The sequence below is a fragment of the Abramis brama genome (assembly GCF_963993115.1).
Source record: "Abramis brama genome assembly, chromosome: 21".
Taxonomy (NCBI): Eukaryota; Metazoa; Chordata; class Actinopteri; order Cypriniformes; family Leuciscidae; genus Abramis; species Abramis brama.
Window position 1 is genome coordinate 2,578,005 of NC_139983.1, and position 22,938 is coordinate 2,600,942.

The following is a 22,938-nucleotide window of genomic DNA, read 5'->3' on the forward strand; positions in this document are numbered from 1 at the left end:
AGGGGTGAGCGCGAATGGAATATACCATTGATTTGTTACTCTTATTTCAATTCAACAGCGTAGCATTAAATGTAATGTAAAGATGTAATGCAACACGTTGTAATGCATTATAATGTATGCTTGTTGAAGGTCATTGTGTATCATCATGTTTATAATGTATACTTTTACGAATTTCCTTTTTTGGTTGCAACGTGTATAACACATTTTCATAAATTCTGTGCTGGTTCATGTCCATGACTGTGTGTAATGTATTATTTTATTATGTTAAGTAATCTCAAGTAAAGTTAACTCCATACCTTATTATACTCATAAATGGGAAATTACTTTTTGTATATATATTTTTATTTTGTAGAGATTTGTTTTTCCTATGAGAAGCAAGAAAAGTACAAATCAACCTCATCCATATCAAAGTATATATATCAAAGTCAAATAGCCTGTCATTTCAGCAATTTCAGCAATAATAATTAACAAAAAAGTATGTTCTTCCGATAATAGAATCATTATTTGTTCAAATAAAAGTTCAAATAAAATCCACGAAACGACTCTATGCGTAATAGATACTGTTGTGAACCATACATATTGTCTACTGTTTTATACTATTTATTATTAATTTGTTTTTTTATCAATAATACAACTTAGCATACTTATAATAACACGTTGTAATGCATTATAATGTATGCTTATTAATATTATATAAACTATTACGAATTTCATCTTTTCATTGCAGAATGTGTATATCGCATTTTCATAAAATGAATGAATGAATTGTTCACATAAAAGTTAAAATAAAATCCACGAAACGACTTCAGTGACCGAGTTGTTTTAGCTCGGCTGTGTGTCTGGTCTCTGATTGGCTAGCATGTTGATGACGGAAGGCTCTGGCCACGCCCACACCACCGAACCGAGATCAGAGCGCGCGCCCCCGCGAGCGCTCACTGTCACTCAAGCGTCTCCGGAGCAACAGGTAAGCGCGCGCTCTCCTCTCCTCTCTCTCATCATGTGCGGAAGTTTCTCTCATAAAACTGCCGATTTTATTGGCTTAACTTTGTTTTTTACCTCTTTTTCTGTGAGAAAAAACATACTTTGCGATATGAACGTTGCAATTCATTATAGTAACGTTACTGATATGAAACGAAACGCATATGCAGTCACAGGCATAAGACACGTAACTGTTAGTCGTTTATGTAGGCTATGTTTCATATTTATTACACGTGTTTTTACATTGAATATTAACGTTCAAAGTGTGTAAAGAGTGCTAAAGTGTGTATAGATATTTATTCAGATCGATGTATATAGAGAGAATTAGAAGAAAATCTGTGGATGAGTCCAAACTGATATGAAATGCACTTTAAATATATCAAAATACATAATTTTGTTTCTCTCTTGTAACTATCTTATGAAATAATGTTATTTTAATGTAATATAATATTATGTTATTTCTCTGTTCTGTTTGAATAACATAGGAATCAGCTCAAAAAAGTTGAACATAATTATTTTCATAATAAAACAGTCATAAGAGACACGTAGTCGAATATGTAGGCTATGTGAATATGTTTCATATATATAACACATGTTTACATTGAATATTAACGTTCAAAGTATGTATAGAGTATGTATTCAGATTGACATATATAGAGAGAATTAGAAGAACATCTGTGGATGAGTCCAAACTGATATGAAACGCACTTTAAATATATATGAAAAAAACACAAAATGTGCTCTTGTAACTATCTTATGAAATAATGTTATTTTAATGTAATATAATATTATGTTATTTCTCTGTTCTGTTTGAATAACAGGAATCAGCTCAAAAACAATTCAATCACAATTCAATGTTTAATAAAAAATAGTTGTATGTGCATTTAAGAATAAGATGCGTAATGCAGAGTTATTGCAATGCCTAATGTATTTCTGATTTTATTTACTACTAATACAGATTTTTAAGGCTCAAACGGAATCTTATCCTTAAATGCACGCAAAACTATTTTTTATTAAACATATTGGTTACACTTCATTTTAAGGTGTCGTTATATATTTATAATGCAGTAAGAAAACCAACAGCAGAACACAGAGTTATTGCAATGCCTAATGTATTTCTGATTTTATTTACTATTAAAAAAAGATTAACCCAATTGTTTTCATATATATAATAAACAATACTCACAATTCAATGAATATGTTTAATAGAAAACATATTTTTGTGTGCATTAAAGGATAAGACAGCCATGTGTGGTACAGAATGCAGAGTTATTGCAATGCCTAATGTATGTCTGATTTTATTTACTACTCATGCAGATTTGTAAGGCTCAAACGGACTGTGACAAGCATGAATCTGAGTCCAGCAGAGCAGAGCGACGGGTGTGAAGGCAACCGATCCGAGCAGATGCTCCCTTGTTTCCGCAGAAGCGCGTACGACGAGCCTCTCGCTCCCTACAACGGCTCCGTCATATCCCACCTCCTGCGGAAGACCATCCACAGCAAGCTGAGCTCCCTCGACATGCTCTACTGCGCCAACGAGTCCGGCGCGACGGACGAGGAGCAGAGCGGGGGCGAGGATCTGTCGGCGGACGTCGAGCAGCATCTACAAGCCAAGCGTGCGCGCGTGGAGAACATAATCCGAGGGATGGCGGGATCACACGGGGATCCGGAACGAGACTGCGAATCCGCTCGCTCCCGACGAGACAAACGCAAGCAGAAGCTCCCGCTCCACCAGGAGCCCGACGCCAAGCCCAAGACGAGCAAAGACGAGGAGTGCCACAAGCTGAAGGAGCAGCTCCAGAGCATGCAGAGACTCCTGCACCAGCTCCAGGAGAAGATCTCGCACGTGTACGACTCCGAGGGCGAGCCCAAGCCGGGACTGAGCCGCGAATCCAGCGTGAAGAACCTCCAGGAGACTCTGAAGTGCGAGCTGACCCGCACCGTTAGCGAAAGCATCGACTCGGTCTTCAAGAAGCTCGCGACGAAGCCGAGCACGAGTCCGGAGTACAAGCCGAGCCAGGACGACTCCCGCTCCGAGATATCCGACTCGGAGGAGGTCAGCAGGGAGCACTTTGAAAGCGACAGCCAAACCGAAGCGTTATCCTTAGTAGTCCGTAAGCCTTCCCAATCCCAGATGATCCCGGGCGTTAAGCGACCGTTCCCGCTCCACCAAACCCCTTTCCAGTTCGGCTACAACACTCCCTTACACGACAGCCAGATCCTGGAGCACCTCCTGAAATACGGCCCGCACTCGGCCTTCTCCGGGCTTCCCTGCGTTCCCGCTTCCCTGGAGAGGTCGTCTCCGGACTCCATGGAGCATTCCTGGGAAAGCGTGGCCATGAGGTCCAAGGCTCATCATCTGGGTCAGCACCATCATCCCGCGGGACTGGTCCCGGTGGACTCGCTCTGTCTCCCGCACGTTAAGATGGAGTGTGCGGATCTGCAGAGCATGGAGAGGAGCTCCTTCATGGCCCTCAATATATCCTTTCAATAATAAATAACACTTCATTATTCTCCAGTGTTTTCTGTATCAGTCCGACCTAAAGGGTCTGGGGACCGACAATCCTCAGAACATCAGTTTAGAAGAAAGAAAGTCTTTACTTTTCGGCCACCATATCGGTACGGATATATGATCATTTTTAATGTTATCGTTATCGGCCTGACGAGAAAATTTGGCCGATATATCAAAGCCGATATGATAACGATATCAAAAGTGATCGAGTGAAATTCCATCTCTCTCAACTGAGACGAAAGCTCTTAGGGTTCTAAATGGAACTCTAGAGTTCTAAATGACTCTTTAAATGCCAAAAAGGTTCCGTATAAGAAGCGCCTGATGGAACCGGTTAAGGTATCGGCCGATATATGTTCATTTTTAATGTTATCGTGATCCGCCTGATAAGAAAATTTGTCCGATATATTAAAGCCGATACATAATGGATTATTTCAGCTGAGTAATAACACTTATTTCATGATTATTTCAGCATTCAGATGCGCACTGTTCAACATGAGGGTTTTGAATTGCTTGAAATATGATTGAAATCACTTCAAAAAAGGAAAATACAGTAAAGTGCAACATGTGCAGCGCATAGGCGACATACAATTATAATAAGAACATCATTATAATTGTGTGATTTGGACATTATGAGACTTTTGCTTTTATAATCAGGCTCTCAAAAATTATATAAAAATTTGGATTTAGATTTATCGGCCGATATATCGGTTATCGGCTTTCAAATACAAAGAATTATCGGGTATCGGCCAAAATGTTCATATCGGTGCATCCCTAGTCTTTTCCTTTAATGCCACAACAGAACAATAAATGATATCAAAAGTGATCGAGTGAAATCAGATCTCTCTCAGCCGAGATGAAAGCTCTTAGGGTTCTAAATGGAACTCCAGAGTTCTAAATAACTCTTTAAATGCCGAAAAGGCTCCGTATAAGAAGCGCCTCCTACGGTTCTGTAATAGAGTGTGCAAATATTGCCCAGAAAATTGTTTGTTCTGGTTTTTCTCTCCTGAAATTCATTAGTATTAATAAAATGGCAACACTTTACAATAAGGTCCATTTTGTCAACATACATGCAATAAGTACAAGCAATATATTTTGTAAAGCATTTATTAATATTGGTTAATGCTAGATAATAGAAAATCAATTGATTGTGTTAATTAACAAATGTTACAGCTTTTGACTTTTGATCAGTAAATGTTGAGATTAACATAATCTAAGATTTATAAAGGCTAAAGACTCATGAAAAATGAAACCTTAATGAAATGTTTCCATAAGAATAGACACAAACGAGTCAGAAGTGTGAGTGTTGATCTGATCTGCAGATGAGACATGCTCTTATATACTGAGGTCACAGTCTTTAGTGACTCTGCAAATCTGCAAGTCTTATTGATTCTTATTTTTCTTCTCAGATGACAGAGAAAAGTCTCTGTTTAATCGTATTGCTGCGACTGAGACATATTAAAGAAATCTCACTGATGATTCCTCTTTTCACAGTCTCATGAAGTTGTTTGCAGGAGAGAAACAGGAGAGGTTTTTATCCACGGATGATGTTCTTTGTTTAGCTTGAGCTGCTTGTGAAAAAGCCCCCTCTTTGTTTAGTTGACTGTTTTTATTTAATATCCAGTAGTTAACATCGAGATAGCGCTGAACAAACGACCAGCTCTCGAGCTCGACGAACAATCGCAGGATTGAGTGCAGCGGTGAGCCGTTCCACCGACGCAGACTTCAAGGAGAATTTCTGCTTTGATCTCGATAACCCCAAAGAAAATTGTAGCATCTTCTTTAATCTGGGCTCAGTAATGACTTTAAGTCCAGGAAAAGACAAATAAAAAGGAATACAAGGCTTTGATAAGAATTGTTAGGAACAAAAGCCAATTTTCAAAGGCAGAAAAAGCAACAGTTTCTCTTCTGGAAATTCTCTGATTTTTTCCCTCCTCGGACTTGAAAAGGTGCGGGATACGTTTCTGCACTCTCGATGCGATCGGAGTGGATGAGAGAGGTCACTTTTGGTTGTTTGTGAAAAGCAGGCTCTCAGCCATCATTATACACCACCATCAATGGCCAGAGTCCTACATATATATATCTGCAGTCAAACCAAAGATTATTCAGACACCAGAAACCATTTTTGATGTGTTTTTACTAGTGTGTGCAGAACACTACAGTTCAGAATAAAGTAAACTGTGACATATTATACCCAGATATTCCTCATACAGCGACTACCAGTGACACTCATAAAAATTTGGGAACAAAAATGATTCGGACACTTTGAGCTGATCATGTTTTCTTAAGTGTTTTGTCTTTAATTGCTAATGCTCTTTTTACACACAGACTGAACAAAATGAAGCATTGCTTGGTGATTGGTTGAGCTAAACTGGTATAATCTAATTGTGTAGTTAAATTTAACAGCTGACAGATATTCAACATAATTCATGTGTGAGACAGTCTAACAGAAGGACGGACAAAACCAGTCAAATATCAACTGAGTTCATAACTCTGAGTTCTGCTCATATTTATTACCATTTTCTAAACTATAGTGAATAAACTGAGATAATGTGAGATAATGTTGAAGGTGTCTGAATAAATTTGGGTTTGACTGTATATATACACACATATGTGACAATATTGCAGCATGCAGAGTGCTTCGCTTTTAAACATCATTAGATTTATATAATGCACTTTGGAAATGTGTTTCAAAGTGATTCATTGTTTAATAGCAGGTGTTTGTGCTTTACGTGGTTTCTTTGAGCTAAACAATGAATTTTAAAAAAGAAACTGGATTATTTGACCATGTAAAAGGACGTAAGCTGATCCTCTTCATCCTCACTGAGGAAAAGCATCTGTGTGTTTTGCAGCAAAGCAATTATTATCGGCAGATATGGAGCGAACGGCTTGTATTGGAGGTGCTTAATCTAATTATTGTGTCTGTGTTTCTGCTGTCGTGTTAATCCACTCTCTGGCCAACACGGAGCTGTTCCTTCATTTGGGCCGATGAATTGGACAAATTGATGCGTATTTGTTTGGGAGTGTGTGTTAATGCGCAGTGCTGGATCGAGGTTGGTCTCTGTGATCTTTATTTATCGTGAGGTTTTTGAGGCCTTGACGCTCTTCACATTCAGGAAGGTCTGACCCCAAACCATTTGAAGAAAGCCAAACTGATGTTCTTCTACACACGCTACCCGAGCTCAAACTTACTCAAGAACTTCTTCCCTGACGTCAAGGTATGTCACTGCGTTTCACACTAGTATGGCTCAGTGTGTTTATCTGTACTTTATTTCGAAAGGGACAAAGCACATTCATTTACATGAGCACTTGTGTCTGTCAAATTATGGGTCAGTGTTGCTTCTCCTGTTGTTCATTACTATACTGTGATCACTAGAAAGTGTAGGGTTCTGTATACTGAACTCCAGGGCTCTCGACTCAGTTTTAAAGAACCCTTTATACCAAAAAGGTTCTATATAAGGAGGAATGTCTTTCATAATAATTTCATGTTTAACAGGAGACTTTCTTAAAAAAAGAAAAGAAAAGTAAATTAAAAATTAATATTTTTTATTTTATTTTATTTAGGGCCCTATTAAATCAGTTTTAATTTTTTACAAATCCTGTTTAAAAAAAAAATAACTTTTTTGGTCCCCATTTTAATGATTTAGTTAAATTTTAGTAATAATAATAATTTGAAATCATGAAATTTAACAACAATTAAAAAAAAAAAGGTTTAACAAAAATGACATGTTTAGAGTTTTATTACATTTTTTTCTCTAATTCAGTTTAATTTTTTACTAAATTCTGTGTTTTCTGTTTTGCTGGATTCCATTTTACTGGTTTAATTAAATTTGAATAATCAAAAAGCATGTCTAATCAATTAAATTCATAAAAACAATTACTTTTATTTTATTTTTTACTTTTCATTTCTATGATTTTTTTTTGTTTGCCTTTTTCTGGCAATCAAATGAAAGCATAAAACATTAATTTAATTTATCATTTAATCAAATGAATTTAAACAAACAGTTTTTGTCAAACAAAATGCTGCACAACAGAGCTTTACTGTTAAAATTAAAAAAGGAAGAAAAATTGTGATTGTTTCTTAAAAAATAAAGTTTTAATAATAATGTATTATTATTATTAGTGTTCGTATTATTATTACATTGAGACGTACCTAAAAAGCTACTGTACAAAAGTAATGTTTTTCTGTCACAATTTCTTCAAGTTAAACCGAACTTTTATTTTGACGTGTTGAAATGAAACGAAGACATGCAGAACATGCAGGATTCATTTAGAAATAGTATTTTTGAGGTTTAATATTCACAGAAACTAGTCTATATTATCCAGTAAATTCCGCGATTCCGTTCATCATAGGACCCTATTAATTCAAAATAAATCCATAAAATATTCCCATGATGGACGGTTCTTTATATGAAAAGCCTTATGTTTCCATATATAACCTTTTCTTCTAAGAGTGTCCAGTAAACCAATTATATTTATTTTATAAGTACAACATTATTACTTTTATCTCTTTTATCTTAATCTATATTTATCCTAATAATCAGTTAAGCTTAAAAAAAAATCACATGGATTGTGAATTCAGAAAAGAACGTTCCATTGCTTTGGCAGAAATACAGGAAAATAACACAAAATTAGACGCTTGAGCAAATATTCCTGTGTGTTGGGCTGGCGATTCCTGAACTGCTGGTTTAACTCTGACAAAGTTAAAAGAAGAGTTTCTCAAGTCAGCAAAAGGAGACAAAAGAGTCTGTGGAGAGGAGCACAACCTCCTCTATTCAGCGTTAACCCTTCAGCCCGCCAGCTTTCAGCACACTACAATAGCAGAGCGCTGAGCCGCGGATAGTGTGTGTGTGTGTGTGTGTCTAGCGGCATATCCTGTGAGTGTGTAACGTGTCCTGAGGCACAAGTGTTGTGATGAGTCAACACAACAGGAAAAAGCTTGTGTGTTATTTCATGACTCTCTCGTTGGTTCTCCATCAGACGGCACATCAGTGAGCCCTGCGGTTTAAGACACGACACACAGTCAGTCAGGAAACCCAAACATTTTGACTTGAATATTTCGAGAGGATGGAAAGGCGTAGCGCCAAACATTAGTCCCAAACTGATGAGTGATATCTTCTTCTTGCGGTGCGTAGATCCAAAAGGAAATCAAAAATAAGAAAAAAGAGATCCGCACACGAATATAGGCCACGGGATTTTATTGTCCAGAGGCCACAAATAAAGTGCAAGAGTGCAAAACGTTTTCAGGTTCAACCCTTCATCAGTGTCATGTGTCCCTCATATATATTGAGGGACACATCCTTCGAAAAATGTGTTTTTAAATGGACGCTTCTTAACCCGTTAGCTGTCAATGTCCCGCTGCCTTTCCCCATCACATATTTCAGTATTCATCATAAATCATCCTGTGAAAAACATTTTGAAACTGGTACTTTAATACCTTTTATTAAGCTCCTCCCCCTTGTGGGCGGTGTCAAGTTTCATATTACAACATTTATTTCACTATTTTATAACCAAATCTTTGTCTAATCTTGACAAAACATGTATGGTCGGAAAGGTCGGAGACTCAAGGTCGCATATTGGTTGCTGTTTTGATAGAAGTGATATTGTGACAGAAATCTATTGATTTGTGAAAGAAAAAAGGCTATTTACTCTAACTCCACCCACTGACCCACTTACTCCCTTTTCCCATCACATATGAGATCAGAGAGGCATTTATGTTCAATAAAAATGAAGAAAATATTCAAAAAGTGGAAATAAAGTGTCTAACGTGTGTTTAATAATAAAGTGTTTAAGGTTAGGGTTAGGAAGGGCTTTATTGTCCCAATACGGCAGAATCCATTCAATGAATATAATAATTGACTCTCTATGTTGTTATTGCATACCGTTTAATGTATAACTACACAGTGTTGCAAATAGTATCTGCCACTATTTACAAGTATAAATAGTAGAGGTCGACCATTTCATCGGTTTTGCCGATATATCGGTACCGATAGTTGATTGGTGGAACTATCGTTATCGGTAAAATTCCACACCGACAGTTTTTCCGGGTTTGCATCCGTTGCTGGAGCGGCTGAGAAGAGTGTGCAGTCATTACACAGAGCGAGAGCGCCCTCTAGAGGCGGAATAACAAACTATCACTGGCGACTCGAGTTGTTTATTGTAACAGGTGAGGCTGTGCGCTTCACGGAGAGCGCTGACACTTCAGATGTGCATTTAAAACACAGACAGCGAAACGGTATGAATACAGAACACTACAGTCCATGTTGCCATATCATTATAAAGTAATTAATTTGTTGACTAGATGCTTCATTAGCAGAGAAAGAACAGCAGTGTGTTCGCCGGCGAGTCTGAGAGGACTCTAACATTAGTGCCTCAAGCGGTTAAAACAATGTGACAAAAACACACGCAAACCTAATGTTTAATGTCGCAATTGTTACCATCTATTTCCATTAGTTTATATCTATAGATATTACCTATCTATAGCTAAAGAAACCTGTAATATTTTAATGTTTAAATTATTTTCTGTAGAATTCGTTCTGTAGAACTTCTCATTTTAATATATTCATATTTATATATTTATTTAATTTAGCACATTTCAGTTCAGCAGTGGTATGTTTTTTTTAATCCAGTATCCATTTTAAAAATATCGGTTGATTAATCGGTTATCGGCACGTACGGTCAAAGCTAAATATCGGTATCGGTAAAATCCACTATCGGTCGACCTCTAATAAATAGCATCTAACTATTACTTATTGCAAAGAATATACTGCTATTTTTACATAGTGTAAATTGAATTTATCGCTATTTTCTAGGGATGCACCGATCCACATTTTTTCACTTCCGATCCGATCCCGATACCTGAATTTGGATATCGGCCGATACCGATACTATTCCGATACCAGAGCTGTGTTTCTTGCTTTAATATTGTTTATTTTATATGATGCTGAAATAAACTTCTCTCAACAGGCAAGTATGATATGTACGTATGTATGCATGTATGTCCCAAAAGGCAACTTGAGGTAAGTATAAGGTCAGAAAAGTAAGTAAAAAAAAACAGGAAATCCTGTTAACAGGAAAAATCCCATTCTGAAAACAACTATGCAACTGTACAGGTTTCAAATTGATTGTCATGTCAATATTTATTACATTCCCAAAATGTCAAATACTTGAGTCTTGAAATATAAGAAAAGTGCAAGTGTAAACATCTTACACACATGGTAACTCGTCTCGATGAATGCTCGATCAACATCAGCATCTTGCAAACAGACAAGCGGATTTCACCTCAAACGCGCGTCAATTTCGCTCTGGACGCGCAAATGGATTCAAAATATTCAAGCGTCCAACTAGACGCGGTAGACGCGAACTTGACGCGCTATTCGCGTTTGGTGTGAACGCACAGTAACGTGGTGCTTTTTTAAATGTTTGATTGCGTTCGTTGTGTTGTACGACGCGAGGGAGCTTCAAAGAGCTCTGAATTACGGCTTCGCAAACATTGCATTTTGCTGTCTTGCTCTGCGGTGTTTCCAGTGTGAAGTATTTTTCCACACAGAGGACGTTGTTGGCTAGTTGCAAACTGCGAAATGGATTTCCTGAGCAGGGGCGTGTCTCATAACTCTGTGTCTCATTGAGCCGCGCATCTGTTTAGGAAATCCATTCCGCAGTTTGCAGCCAGCTAGCAGACTCGCCGGCGGGAATCACTTTTGGAGTCATTTCAGCAGACAACGTTAAAGCGCAGACATGACTCATGGATATCGGATATCTCCGCAGGTTGGATCGGGAAAATCCGATACGTGAATTACGCTGGTATCGGCCCCGATACCGATACTGGATCGGATCGGCCCCATCCCTACTATTTTCACTTTCAATAAAGTTCAGTAAACTGAGGCCGTCACCCAGTGGCGATCTTTGGTACAGCGCCTGAACAAAATCTCACAGGAACCTCAAGTCTTGTGATATCAACTTCAGATTTGACAGTTAACAGGTTAAACTATTATCCACAGGCCTAAACATGTGCTTACAGCCTCTCTAAGGCTACAATTTCCACAATTACTATCCATAAGCCAAACCCTGAAGTTCAACATTATATATTACATAGAACTATATAATATATTTAAATAAGATTCAGTTTTGTTTTGTTCTTTGTAATAAATTGCACATTATTGAAGAAAAATCTCTTTGTAAAACCCTGTTTCATTGTTGAAAGTCACAATTTATAATAAACCTCGTCACACCAGTATTATGGTGTCAGGAAAACATTGTGTGGTTGAGATTGAATTACTGAGGTTGATGAACATACAATACTGACGACAGATAAGAGAAACTGTTTCAGTTTGAATCATGTGGTCAAACAGATCTGACGATGTTAAAGATATAATGTCAGATAGATAGAGATGTTATTTTTAAAGGCGGAAGTGTTTGGTTTGGCTACACGTAATTTTAAGGTGACGTAAGTACTAAGTAATATTAATTAACCATGTACGTTTGGTTTAGGGTTAGTTACTTGTAATTATGCATAATTTTCTGTTGTTACTATAGTAAGTACATGTAGTAACGTATGACTACGTCACCTTAAAATAAAGTGTTACTGTGTATTTAGATAATTTCTATTCAATTCTGTTTTAAATCACAGATTCTCCACAGACTAACATAAGGAAAGCACAAAAGCTTGTCTGATAATATTGGTTTTGACAGTAGTGTTTCATGAAGGTTTGGTTATATCAGGAATCAGTCATGAGGATGTTTCTGCACTCAACAATAGCAACAAATATGACCACAACAGTATGTGACAAATCCATGACGGAAACTGAAGTCTATTCTTCTCTATTGTGTCGTATATCGAGTGAAACGCTTCTGGAACGAGAACAAATGTGGGCGGGGCTTGATTGTGTCTGTGGGGAATTGATTGGCTGGTTGGATGGTTGTGGTTTGCTATTGGCTGATCTCCTGTGAGTGACAGGTTATAGCCCCGCCCTCGTCATCAGAGAAGAGAAGAGATGCTGCACTTATTCTGACTCAAGATTATTAAAACAATAATGATGTGCACCGATAAATCATTTAGAATAAATACTAAAATATTCCATTAAAAAAAAAGAGGGAGAGGAAGTTATTCTGATTCAAGATTACAATTTTGATTTCATGGGGACTTTAAGGAAGCAAATGATACACACAGAAAGCAGAAAAATGGCCCAGAAAATGAAGTTCACTGTAAAAGATGAGGAGCTTTCTGACACTGAGTCTCGTGTGTTCGTCCATCACAGGCTTTCCTGACCACTGATCGTCAGCCAGTCGAGTCTCCTTCATTTATACAGCGCTTTAACAATATAGATAGATTCAAAGCAGCTTTACAGTGATAATAGGAGATTACAGTAACAGAGATTGTTTTGTCTTTACAGCAGCTCTAGAATAAAGTTATTGTCCAGCTAAAGTTAGTTTTGATTGATTCACTTCCGTTGCGAAGATCATTAGTTATTAACTTCGGGGCCGCTAACACGACTCTCGTTGCTCGAGAACGCAAACCTTGAAAAATGTTGAAAAGCGTTATCATCTCCGCATAAACTTCAAAAACATGAATCTGTGAAAGCGCTGACGGCGTTCACATGCGCATTACGTGTTTAGTCTATATGCGCGTTTGAATATATATGTGCGCAGGCGTGCAGTCTCTCTCTACAAATTGACCTCAACAAACTCCCTGTCTGGCCTTAAAAATACATAATACAGATTTTTTTCTTCCGTGTATCAATGTGAACTGGAATCAAGGAGCAAGGAGAGTCCCGGCGAACTCCTGTGGGAAGTCACAGCACACAAAGCCTGGACTAATCCCAGTGCCCGATCCCATTCCCGTCAGCCGAAGCCACTTTCCTCCTGACCCCTTTCTCACACTCCGCCAGAAGAAGCGTCTTTGAGCCCTTGGGCAGCTCTGAGCTCTGAGATCGGATCAGGGCTGTAATAACAGCGCTGATGTGAATAGCGGTTTCATCTGCTGTTTGGATAGATGTGATTCTGTGTGCAAGACATCGCTGGGAAAGACGAGGTGTGACCACAGCCCTTTAAACAGGAGTGTGTTGCTGAAAATAGTGTGGAAAGCCAGCGCTAGAATAACAACAAACACAACAAACAAACTCGGTAACACTTTATAATAATGGTCCGTCATTAATAAGTAACTATGCAGGACTAATGAGTAGTAACACGTTAGCGTTACACTTTATTTTAAGGTATCATTGTTACAGTGTAATTATATATACTGAGTAATACTAAGTAACTACATGTACTTACTATAGGGTTAGAGTAGGGTTAGGGTTTGGTTGAGGGTTAGTTGCATGTAATTATGCATAATTTACTGTTATTACTATGGTAAATACATCTAACGTGTAACAAGGACACTGTAAAATAAAGTGTAACCCACATTAACACCTCAGCTTCTACTATTAACTACTATAGAAACAAACTTAACTAATCAGTAAGTAATATCAAATATAGGACTAAGATAGTTCCTTATTAGGTGATCAATATTTACTTAATGAGATTGTCATCATTAAGAACTAATAGGTAGTTATGACAAATTATAAAGAATTATTAATTAATTACTAACCACAACATTAACGTGTCTGAGGTCATAAAATGCATCACTAATTACTCAAGTGTTGCCTAGTCACTCTTCAGGAACTACTAGAGATCTGGACCATTATTATAAAGAGGAAAAGATGTTTTTCACTTTAAAATAAGGTAAAATAGGCGACACTTGAGTAATTAGTGATGCATTTTATGACTATAATCAGAGTAAAAATGATGACTGATTACGTCTCAGACACACGCTAATGTTCTTTATAATTTGTAATTTAGTTAATAGTTATTAATAAGGCAAATCCCATCAAGTAATCATTGATCACCTAATAAGGAACTATCTCCTAAATGTGATATTACTTACTGATTAGTTAAGCTTGTTTCTATAGTAGTTAAAATAGTAGTAGCTGAAGTCTTAATGTGGGTTACACTTTATTTTACAGTGTCCTTGTTACATATGTTACATGCACTTACTATAGTAATAACAGTAAATTATGCATAATTACATGCAAATAACCCAAATTACAATATACAGCTCATGAAAACCCCAAATTCAAAATCTCTGAAATTTTGAAAATGTTCATAAGCTGTAAGCCATAATCATCAAAATTATAACAAATAAAGGCTTGAAATATCTCACTTTGCATGTAATTTTATATGTAATATATTAGTTTCACCTTTTAAGTTGAATCACTGAAATAAATGAACTTTTGTACGATATTCTAATTTTTCGAGTTTCACCTGTAGTTACTTATTAATGACGGACCATAATTATAAAGTGTTCCCAACAAACGTTTATGAAACAAGTACTGCCACGACTCTAGATTGCTGACGCTTGTTCCTTACGGGATTCCTCCTGCTCTCCTTCCAGTTTTCCCATGTTTTCCAGTCGCTTCTCAGGACGGACACTGACTATCGTGAGAGCACATTATAGTCTCTATAGTCAAAGCGTTGAAACATGGTCATAGAAAACCTCGAAACTTGAGGCAACTTTAAAATTGTGATTTCCAGGCCATGAAAATTTGTGGAAAACAATTACGGAATTTTTCTAGTGAAGTAATTATTTGCTCAGCTCTAAAATATTCTGTCAAATGCACTCTTTTAAATAGCCTGATGTGTTGTTGAAGACATTCACGTAACAGATGTTTCTATCGTCCACAAGACAGAATAAATGACTGAATTCCCCGAAATGTCCCCGTTGAAGTCTCACACCGCTGCTGTTCGTATGTTTTATGTTTAAAATACGCACCATTCACTCTTAATCATGAGCCTAATATGCTGAAACGACTAAGTTAATGTTTCTTCTCTTGTTGCATCTGATTACGAATTCACGTAAATAATATATTTTAAATTCAAAATGGCAAAATAGAAAAAAAAAGTAGAGAAGTTTGAATCACAAACAGATTTTAAATGTTTAGATACGGTGTTTTCCAGAGTCGCGCTGGAATACATGTTTGAGTTTTGTGAACAGTAACCCCCCCCCCCCCTTCTTTATGATTGGTCATCTCAATCATTCTGACATTGACGAGCGCTGTCAGACCAGTGATAAAAATGTATTACACTGATGCCGACAGCGTATAAGAGTCCCTCTCAATTTGACACATATTTTTTAATATTTTTTGATATATCATTTTTTTTTTATGTTTTTAGTTCAATCGCTGCATCACGTCCCAGCTGATCAAGTGGTTCAGCAACTTCAGAGAGTTCTACTACATCCAGATGGAGAAGTTTGCTCGTCAGGCCATCATAGACGGCGTGAACGATGTGAAAGACATCTCCATCACCAGAGAGTCCGAGCTCTTCCGCGCCCTCAACATGCACTACAACAAAGCCAACGACTTCCAGGTACTCACGCCTTTACATCTGTACACGCAATATTGGATGTTTGCTGAAACTAAATAGACCAGTTCAAGCAGATACTGCACTGGTTTTAGGTGGAATGGATGTAAATATGGTCAAATGTGTGAAAGTCCCCCTGTAGTCAATCATTTTATCCCTTAAAACTCATCTTTGATCACCAAAATGACATATTTAAAAAAAAAAATGTCTTAAAACAGCTTGACTGTAACTCGACATTCTTGCCTCATTTAGTATGCGTGGTTCTATGAATATGCGAATGAGCCCCGCCTCCACTCACTCACTCGGCTCAGAGATCCACTGGTTGACGATCACACGTTGATCTGATTGGTTACAAGGTAGTTTGTGACGTCAGAAACACCAGTGATTTCAAAGCGTGTTTTTGAGACTGTCTTTGGTTCACTGCAGTTTTAAGGAGGAAATACTCAGCAATGGAGTCGACTTATGAATTTACACATGATTTGTCTTAAAGCACATTAAAAACACCACATAGACACATAAACAACATTAAAAGCATTAAAAAACGAGTTTTAAGGAATAAGATTATTGACTACAGGGGGACTTTAATGTTTACAGATTGGCATCGTTGTAAGCGCCTCACGTTGTGCTTTTTTAAAGAAAATTATCAAACCAAAATATTTTTTTTAGCAGTAATCAACATCATACCATAAATGCTGTCGATTGAGCTCATCTTGAGCTTACTTGATTTACTAACAGCTTCCAGCGCAAACCCTCTTTTAGCGTTAAAAACTACTGTCAGGTTTACTAAAGACACACAGTGAAAAATTAGCGCTGAAAAGACGTGGACTGGGTTATTTTTGCGGATGATTTTATTGCATTTCTAGGAGTTTCCCTTTCAGGCGCAGTGTTTATGGGAGGAGAGTAATTAAATGAATCATGCTGGGTGATTTACTAAGGTTTGCGCTCGTCAGTTTACTGGTATTTGGGCAATTATTTAAAAGCAAGATGGTAATTTGCGCTGCTCTTGGTAGATTGTGTTGGTCATTATGGAAATGATCTTGTTCTTTAATTTGCGTGTCGTCAGTAGATCACGCGCATAACTTTCCACTCCCATCAGCGCTTTTATGCGCTAATTTGTTAATAAATGACATAAGTACAATGATTATTTGCTAGATAAAGTTCAGTTACTGTTTAAGTGCACATCAGGATTTAGTTTTTTTTGTTTGATTTTTTTAAATGTGTTTATTAATTTTCAAACATTACAAACATAACCTAAAATCGAATAAGAGAACAACACAGAGAAAGAAAAAGAGGAAAAAAGAAAAAGAAGTATGCAACAACAATAATTATTACTATTATGGCTCACCACTCCAATAAATCAATCTGAAAAAAGGTGAAAGAAAAAATACAATTAAATGATTGTACAAACAATATGCCTTCCATATTTACACTTGAATATACATATTTAAACCTCATTAAACAAACCCTCTAGTAAGAATAGAGGATAAATGTGACCCTGGACCACAAAACCAGTCACAAGGGTCAATGTTTTTAAATTGAGATTTATACATAAATACAACCGAGAAAATCTGGAATCTGAGCGTGCAAAAAAATCTAAACATTGAGAAAATCGCCTTTAAAGTTGTCCATTTATGTTTGCGATTTTGCTCACAAATTGTTTTTTTTTTTATAACAAAATATCTTCATGGAACATGATCTTAACTTAATATCCTAATGATTTTTGGCATAAAAGAAAAATCTATAATTTTGACCCATATAATGTATTGTTGGCTATTGCCACAAATATACCCGTGCTACTCGAGACTGGTGACGTGATCCAGGGTCACATATTTAAACCCATATACATCAAGACTGGATCCCAGCGTAGAGCATGTTGATCTGCATCATAAACCAGATTCAGAGATTCGGGCTGGTTCTTTCAGTCGGCTGTCCTCGGTCCGTTTTGTCCTTCCGCTCACACTGAGACGGCGCTTTTATTAATGAAAACAAAGCTTTTTGAAAACGCTGTTTCGTGTTGTAGTGTGGACTGTCAGAACAGAGGTATTTAAAAACGATGACATAAGTTTAGTCATGTGACACATATTGTACCAATAGATATTCATGTTTATAGCGGTGTTGTGCCTGTTATGAGCTGTTCACTTTCACACAGTTGCTGAAATATGTTACTTTGCACACTTTTCATATCACAGTCCTGCAAATGACAGAAAATTCACTCGCATTTGCTGAACATGAGAGCAGTTTTAGCGTTTTACACCAAACATGTAATGCTGAGTGAGAGAGACCTGGACGCTTCAGTGAATGAGGAGATATTTTGCTAAACAAAATGATCCCGCCAGAAGAATTACGCCATAACTTTATTATTTATTTTTCCGTCAGTATCATCTCAGTGAGCTTTTGTGAGGGTTTACTCATGCACTGTAAAGGTGAATTTAGAGTTTTCAGGCGTTTTCCAAAAGTTTCTCATCCGCACTGAAACGCCGGAAAACGCCAGTGTGGACGGAGAGCGCTTTTAAACGAAAACGCCGTTTTCAAATGCATCCGGATTAACGTAGACGAAGCCTCAGAGAGATTCAGGCTGGTCCGAGCCGGTTCTTTCAGTCGGGTGTCCTCGTTCTGACCCACGAGTGGATCCGCACCTGTATCTGCGCATGATCCCAGATCCAAACTGTGGGAAGAGGAAGCTGCAGCATCTGCTAAAACAACTTGAGATTATGCCCTGGCCACGCCTGACTGCCGTTCGGATTGCTACTGATGCGAAAGAAGCCAGAAATCCCAAGAGTGCCGGGCCGGCCGATGGGAACGAGCCGAGAGAGTTGTCTTTACCTCAGCACCAAGACATTCCTTTCCCAGGGCCTGCTTTTGTGTCTGGAGATGCACGAGAAACAAAACTGTCAACAGCGAAGCGGAGCTACTCTTCGGGAAATAATGCCACCGGATAGATCCACCTTCTTCCCACCCTCACACACACACACACACACACACACACACACACACACAAGCCCGAGTCCTTCAAAGTGATGCGCCGCCTGGATTCCTGCGATGGGAACCCTGTCCTTTCATGCATTTTCCGAGCAGTTAAGTTCGAAGCAACAATCAAAGCGTCCATCCACGCTGCTCACCTAATGATTCTGACACTGTATTTGGTTTAAAACGAGAACATTAAAGATGCTGCGTAAAGATCAAGGACTTGAGCGCATACCTATAGACCTGATGCGCCAGAGAAACAAGCGCGCAGCTTCTTTAGAATATTGTCTTTGAACTTCTGTTTTTGCGGTCGCTCTGTATATCTCTATGGCATCGCTGTCGAGGAGTGATTAGCTGGAGAAGTGGATTTACTTATTGTAAAGTTATTAAAAGTTATCATGAGGATTGTAATATTTAAAGTTGATGTCTTAACAAATGTCAGTAGACCGAGAAGATATTCAAACGAGCCGTTCATTCATAAATGCGTAAGATCGCAGTGAAAATACAAGACAACGAGCGCAGCGCTGAAAAGGGGCGGGGCTACATAAGGTCTATAGACTAAACACGTAATACGCATGTGCACGCCGTCACCGCTTCCACAGATTCACGTTTTTGACGTTTACGCGGAGATGATAACGTTTACACTTTTTCAATCAATCAATCAAAACTAACTTTAGCTGGACAATAACTTTATTCTAGAGCTGTTGTAAAGCCAAAACAATCTCTGTTACTGTAATCTGCTATTATCACTGTAAAGCTGCTGTATTGTTAAAAGCGCTCTATACATGAAATAAATTATGGGCTAGGGTGTTCTGGTTGATAAGGCATTGTTAAGTGGTTTCTAGGCATGTGTGTTCTGTGTGGTTGCTAAGGCATTTTAGGTTGTTGCTAGGGTATTTTGGGTTGATGTTAGATGGTTTATAGGATAGGGTGTTCTGAGCTAAGGCATTACTAGAGATTACTAAGTTGTTACTAGAGCATTCTGTGTGGTTGATGGGTGTTTGCCAAGTACTTGCATTGTAGTTCTGGGTGGTTGCCAGGAAATTCTGGGGTTGCTAAGGTTAGGGTGCTGTGTTCTGGGTGGTTGCTAAGGCATTTTAGGTTGTCGCTGGAGCATTATGAATGCTTGTTAAGTAGTTGGTGGGGTGTGCTGGGTGGTTGCTAGGAGCTAGCATTGTGGTTCTTGGTGGTTGCTAGGGCATTACTAGGTGGTTTCAAGCCTAGTGTGTTCTAGGTGGCTGCTAAGGCATTTTAGGTCATTGTTGGATCTTTTGGTTGGTTGTTAGGTGGTTGCTATGGAATTCTGTTTGGTTGCTAAGGCATTGTTTGGTGGTTTCAAGGCTAGTGTGTTCTGGGTGGTTGCTAAGGTGTTTTAGGTTGTTGCTGAGGTATTTTGGGTGGTTGTTAGGTGGTTGCTAGGATGCTCTAAGTAGTTGCTAGGTTGTTGCATGGGTGTTGTGGGTGGTTGTTAAGGCATTTTAGGTTGTTGCTGGGCTATTATGGATGCTTGCATGGGTGTCCTGGGTGGTTGCTAGGTGCTGGCATTGTAGTTCTGGGTGGTTGCCATGGCATTCTGCCTGGCAACTAAGGCGTTTCACTGCACTTACACACTCAGTCTTATCACAGTAGCACTAGTGAGTGTTCACTCACTGCAGTATAGACCCCTTTTCAGTTAGTAAACATTGTAAACATCGTTTTTCAAAAAGGGTCTATTGAGTGTGTAATCAGTGATTAACTGAGGTCTGTTTCAAACGTTTATTTCTCAGGTTCCTGACAGATTCTTGGAGGTCGCTGAAATTTAAAATTGTTTTTGCTAAGGCATTTTTAAGTGGTTTCTAGGCATGTCTGTCCTGGGTGGTTGCTAAAGCATTTTAGGTTGTTGCTGGAGTATTTTAGGTGGTTGTTAGGTGGTTGCTAAGATGATCTAAGTGGTTGCCATAGGTGTTATGAGTGGCTGCTAAGGCATTTTAGGTTGTTGCTGGGGTATTTTGGCTGGTTGTTAGGTGGTTGCTAGGATGTTCCAAGTGGTTGCATAGGTGTTCTGAGTGGTTGCTAAGGCATTTTAGGTTATTGCTGGGGCATTCTGGATGCTTGTTATGTAGTTGCTAGTGTGTCCTGGGTTGTTGCTAGGTGCTGGCATTGTGTTACTGGCTGGTAACTAAGGTGTTTCTAAGGTGATCTGGTTTGCTGTTCTCATTAACACATAATTTGAAGAATCACTCGTGATGACTGTTGCACAAACACTGCACTTACACACTCAGTCTGATCACAGTAGCACTAGTGAGGGTTCACTCACTGCAGTATAGACCCCTTTTCAATTAGTAAACATTGTGACGTTTTTCAAAAAGGGTCTATTGAGTGTGTAATCAGTGATTAACTGAGGTCTGTTTCAAACGTGTGTTCCTCAGGTTCCTGACAGATTCTTGGAGGTCGCTGAAATTTTAAATTGTTGTTGCTAAGGCATTGTTAAGTGGTTTCTAGGCATGTGTGTTCTGAGTGGTTGCTAAGGCATTTTAGGTTATTGCTGGGGCATTCTGGATGCTTGTTATTTAGTTGTCCTGGGTTGTTGCTAGGTGCTGGCATTGTGTTTGTGGCTGGTAACTAAGGTGTTTCTAAGGTGATCTGGTTTGCTGTTCTCAACACATCATTTGAAGAATCACTCGTGATGACTGTTGCACAAACACTGCACTTACACACTCAGTCTGATCACAGTAGCACTAGTGAGGGTTCACACACTGCATTATAGACCCCTTTTCAGTTAGTAAACATTGTGACTTTTTTCAAAAAGGGTCTATTGAGTGTGTAATCAGTGATTAACTGAGGTCTGTTTCAAACGTGTGTTCCTCAGGTTCCTGACAGATTCCTGGAGGTCGCTGAAATCACACTTCAGGAGTTCTTCAGTGCCGTCTCCCTCTCCAAAGACTCCGACCCCTCCTGGAAGAAAGCCATCTACAAGGTCATCTGCAAACTGGACAGTGACGTTCCCGAGGACTTCAAATCCCCTTCCTACCTGTAAACCCAGAGCGCCACCTACAGGACGCTTTATTTATCATGAGTGTCAATCACACATGTGTCTTTTTATAAGTGAATCGTCAGCTTTATAGACAAATCTAAATATATATTCTAAATATTTTGCTGTTGACTGCCAGCGAGTTTGTTTCATTTTGTCTGTGGAATAGGCTTGTTTAATAATAACAATAATAGTTTGGATTTTGGTTTTTCAATGTAATATATTTTGCTTTTATAATGCCACTGTAGACAAATGTGTGGTGTGTTTTTTAGTCCTGGTAATGAACTGGAAAAGCAGTTATGATTTGTGTTTTTAATGTGCATTTGTTTCTTCTGTGAAGTATCTCATGAAGCATCTGTAATAATAAAAAAGGTGTAAATAAGTATAATTTAGCTGTATGATATGAGTAAAGGTGGAATATTGCTGTTTATGTGGGACCCCAGAGTAAAATATATTGCATGTAGAAGCATTTCCCTCAGAATTTGCCAATCTCATGTATACTGGTTTTCATATTCTTGTTTATCATTATCTAGCAGTGTGTGGTTTTTCATTTAATAATAAAAGATTCATATTGCTGCAGTTAATATGGGGTTATTTTTTTGAGGGTTCTGATATAAGCGCTTTCTTTCAACATAAAGAAATAATCCCCCCCAAAAAATAAAATAAAAAATAAATAAATTGTGACAATCCAAACCTGTTTGCTGTTATTTTATTGTAGCAAAATATGACCAAATTTTGACCTGTCTTCCATCTCTTAAATACAGATTTAACTGGTCTAAAAAAAAAAAAAAAATGTTTTACTTCATCAGAATGGTACAAAACTTGGTAAAGGTTTTGACACTTGCTGTGTGAACTAAAAAAAATGAATCATGGACATGATTTGAACAGGTTAAATGGTCCTCACTAGGGATGGGCATCTCCATAATTAAGGCCGATACGATACATTAAAGATATATAAGCAGCTACCGATGCGATGCGATACGATTCACTACTATTACGATGCGGTGCGATACGATTTCGATGCGATTCAGCGCGATGCGATTCAATGTAATATGATGCTATGCAATTATAGATAGTT

General features: G+C 38.1%; 1 protein-coding gene across 2 annotated transcripts; it reads left to right on the plus strand.

Annotated features, from left to right (window-relative positions):
- Positions 1-857: 857 nt before the first annotated feature.
- Positions 858-22,553, plus strand: prox2 (prospero homeobox 2). 2 transcript variants are annotated; one of them, XM_084097324.1, is made up of 6 exons: positions 858-964; positions 2,296-3,457; positions 6,598-6,705; positions 15,698-15,892; positions 20,617-20,637; positions 21,720-22,007. In XM_084097324.1, exons 2-6 carry the CDS (start codon positions 2,327-2,329, stop codon positions 21,864-21,866), a joined length of 1,602 nt encoding a protein of 533 aa, XP_083953450.1. In that variant the 5' UTR covers positions 858-964; positions 2,296-2,326; the 3' UTR covers positions 21,867-22,007. The 2 variants fall into 2 exon arrangements, with proteins under 2 accessions (XP_083953450.1, XP_083953449.1); XM_084097323.1 differs by lacking the exon at positions 20,617-20,637 and having other exon boundaries at positions 21,699-22,553.
- Positions 22,554-22,938: the final 385 nt, after the last annotated feature.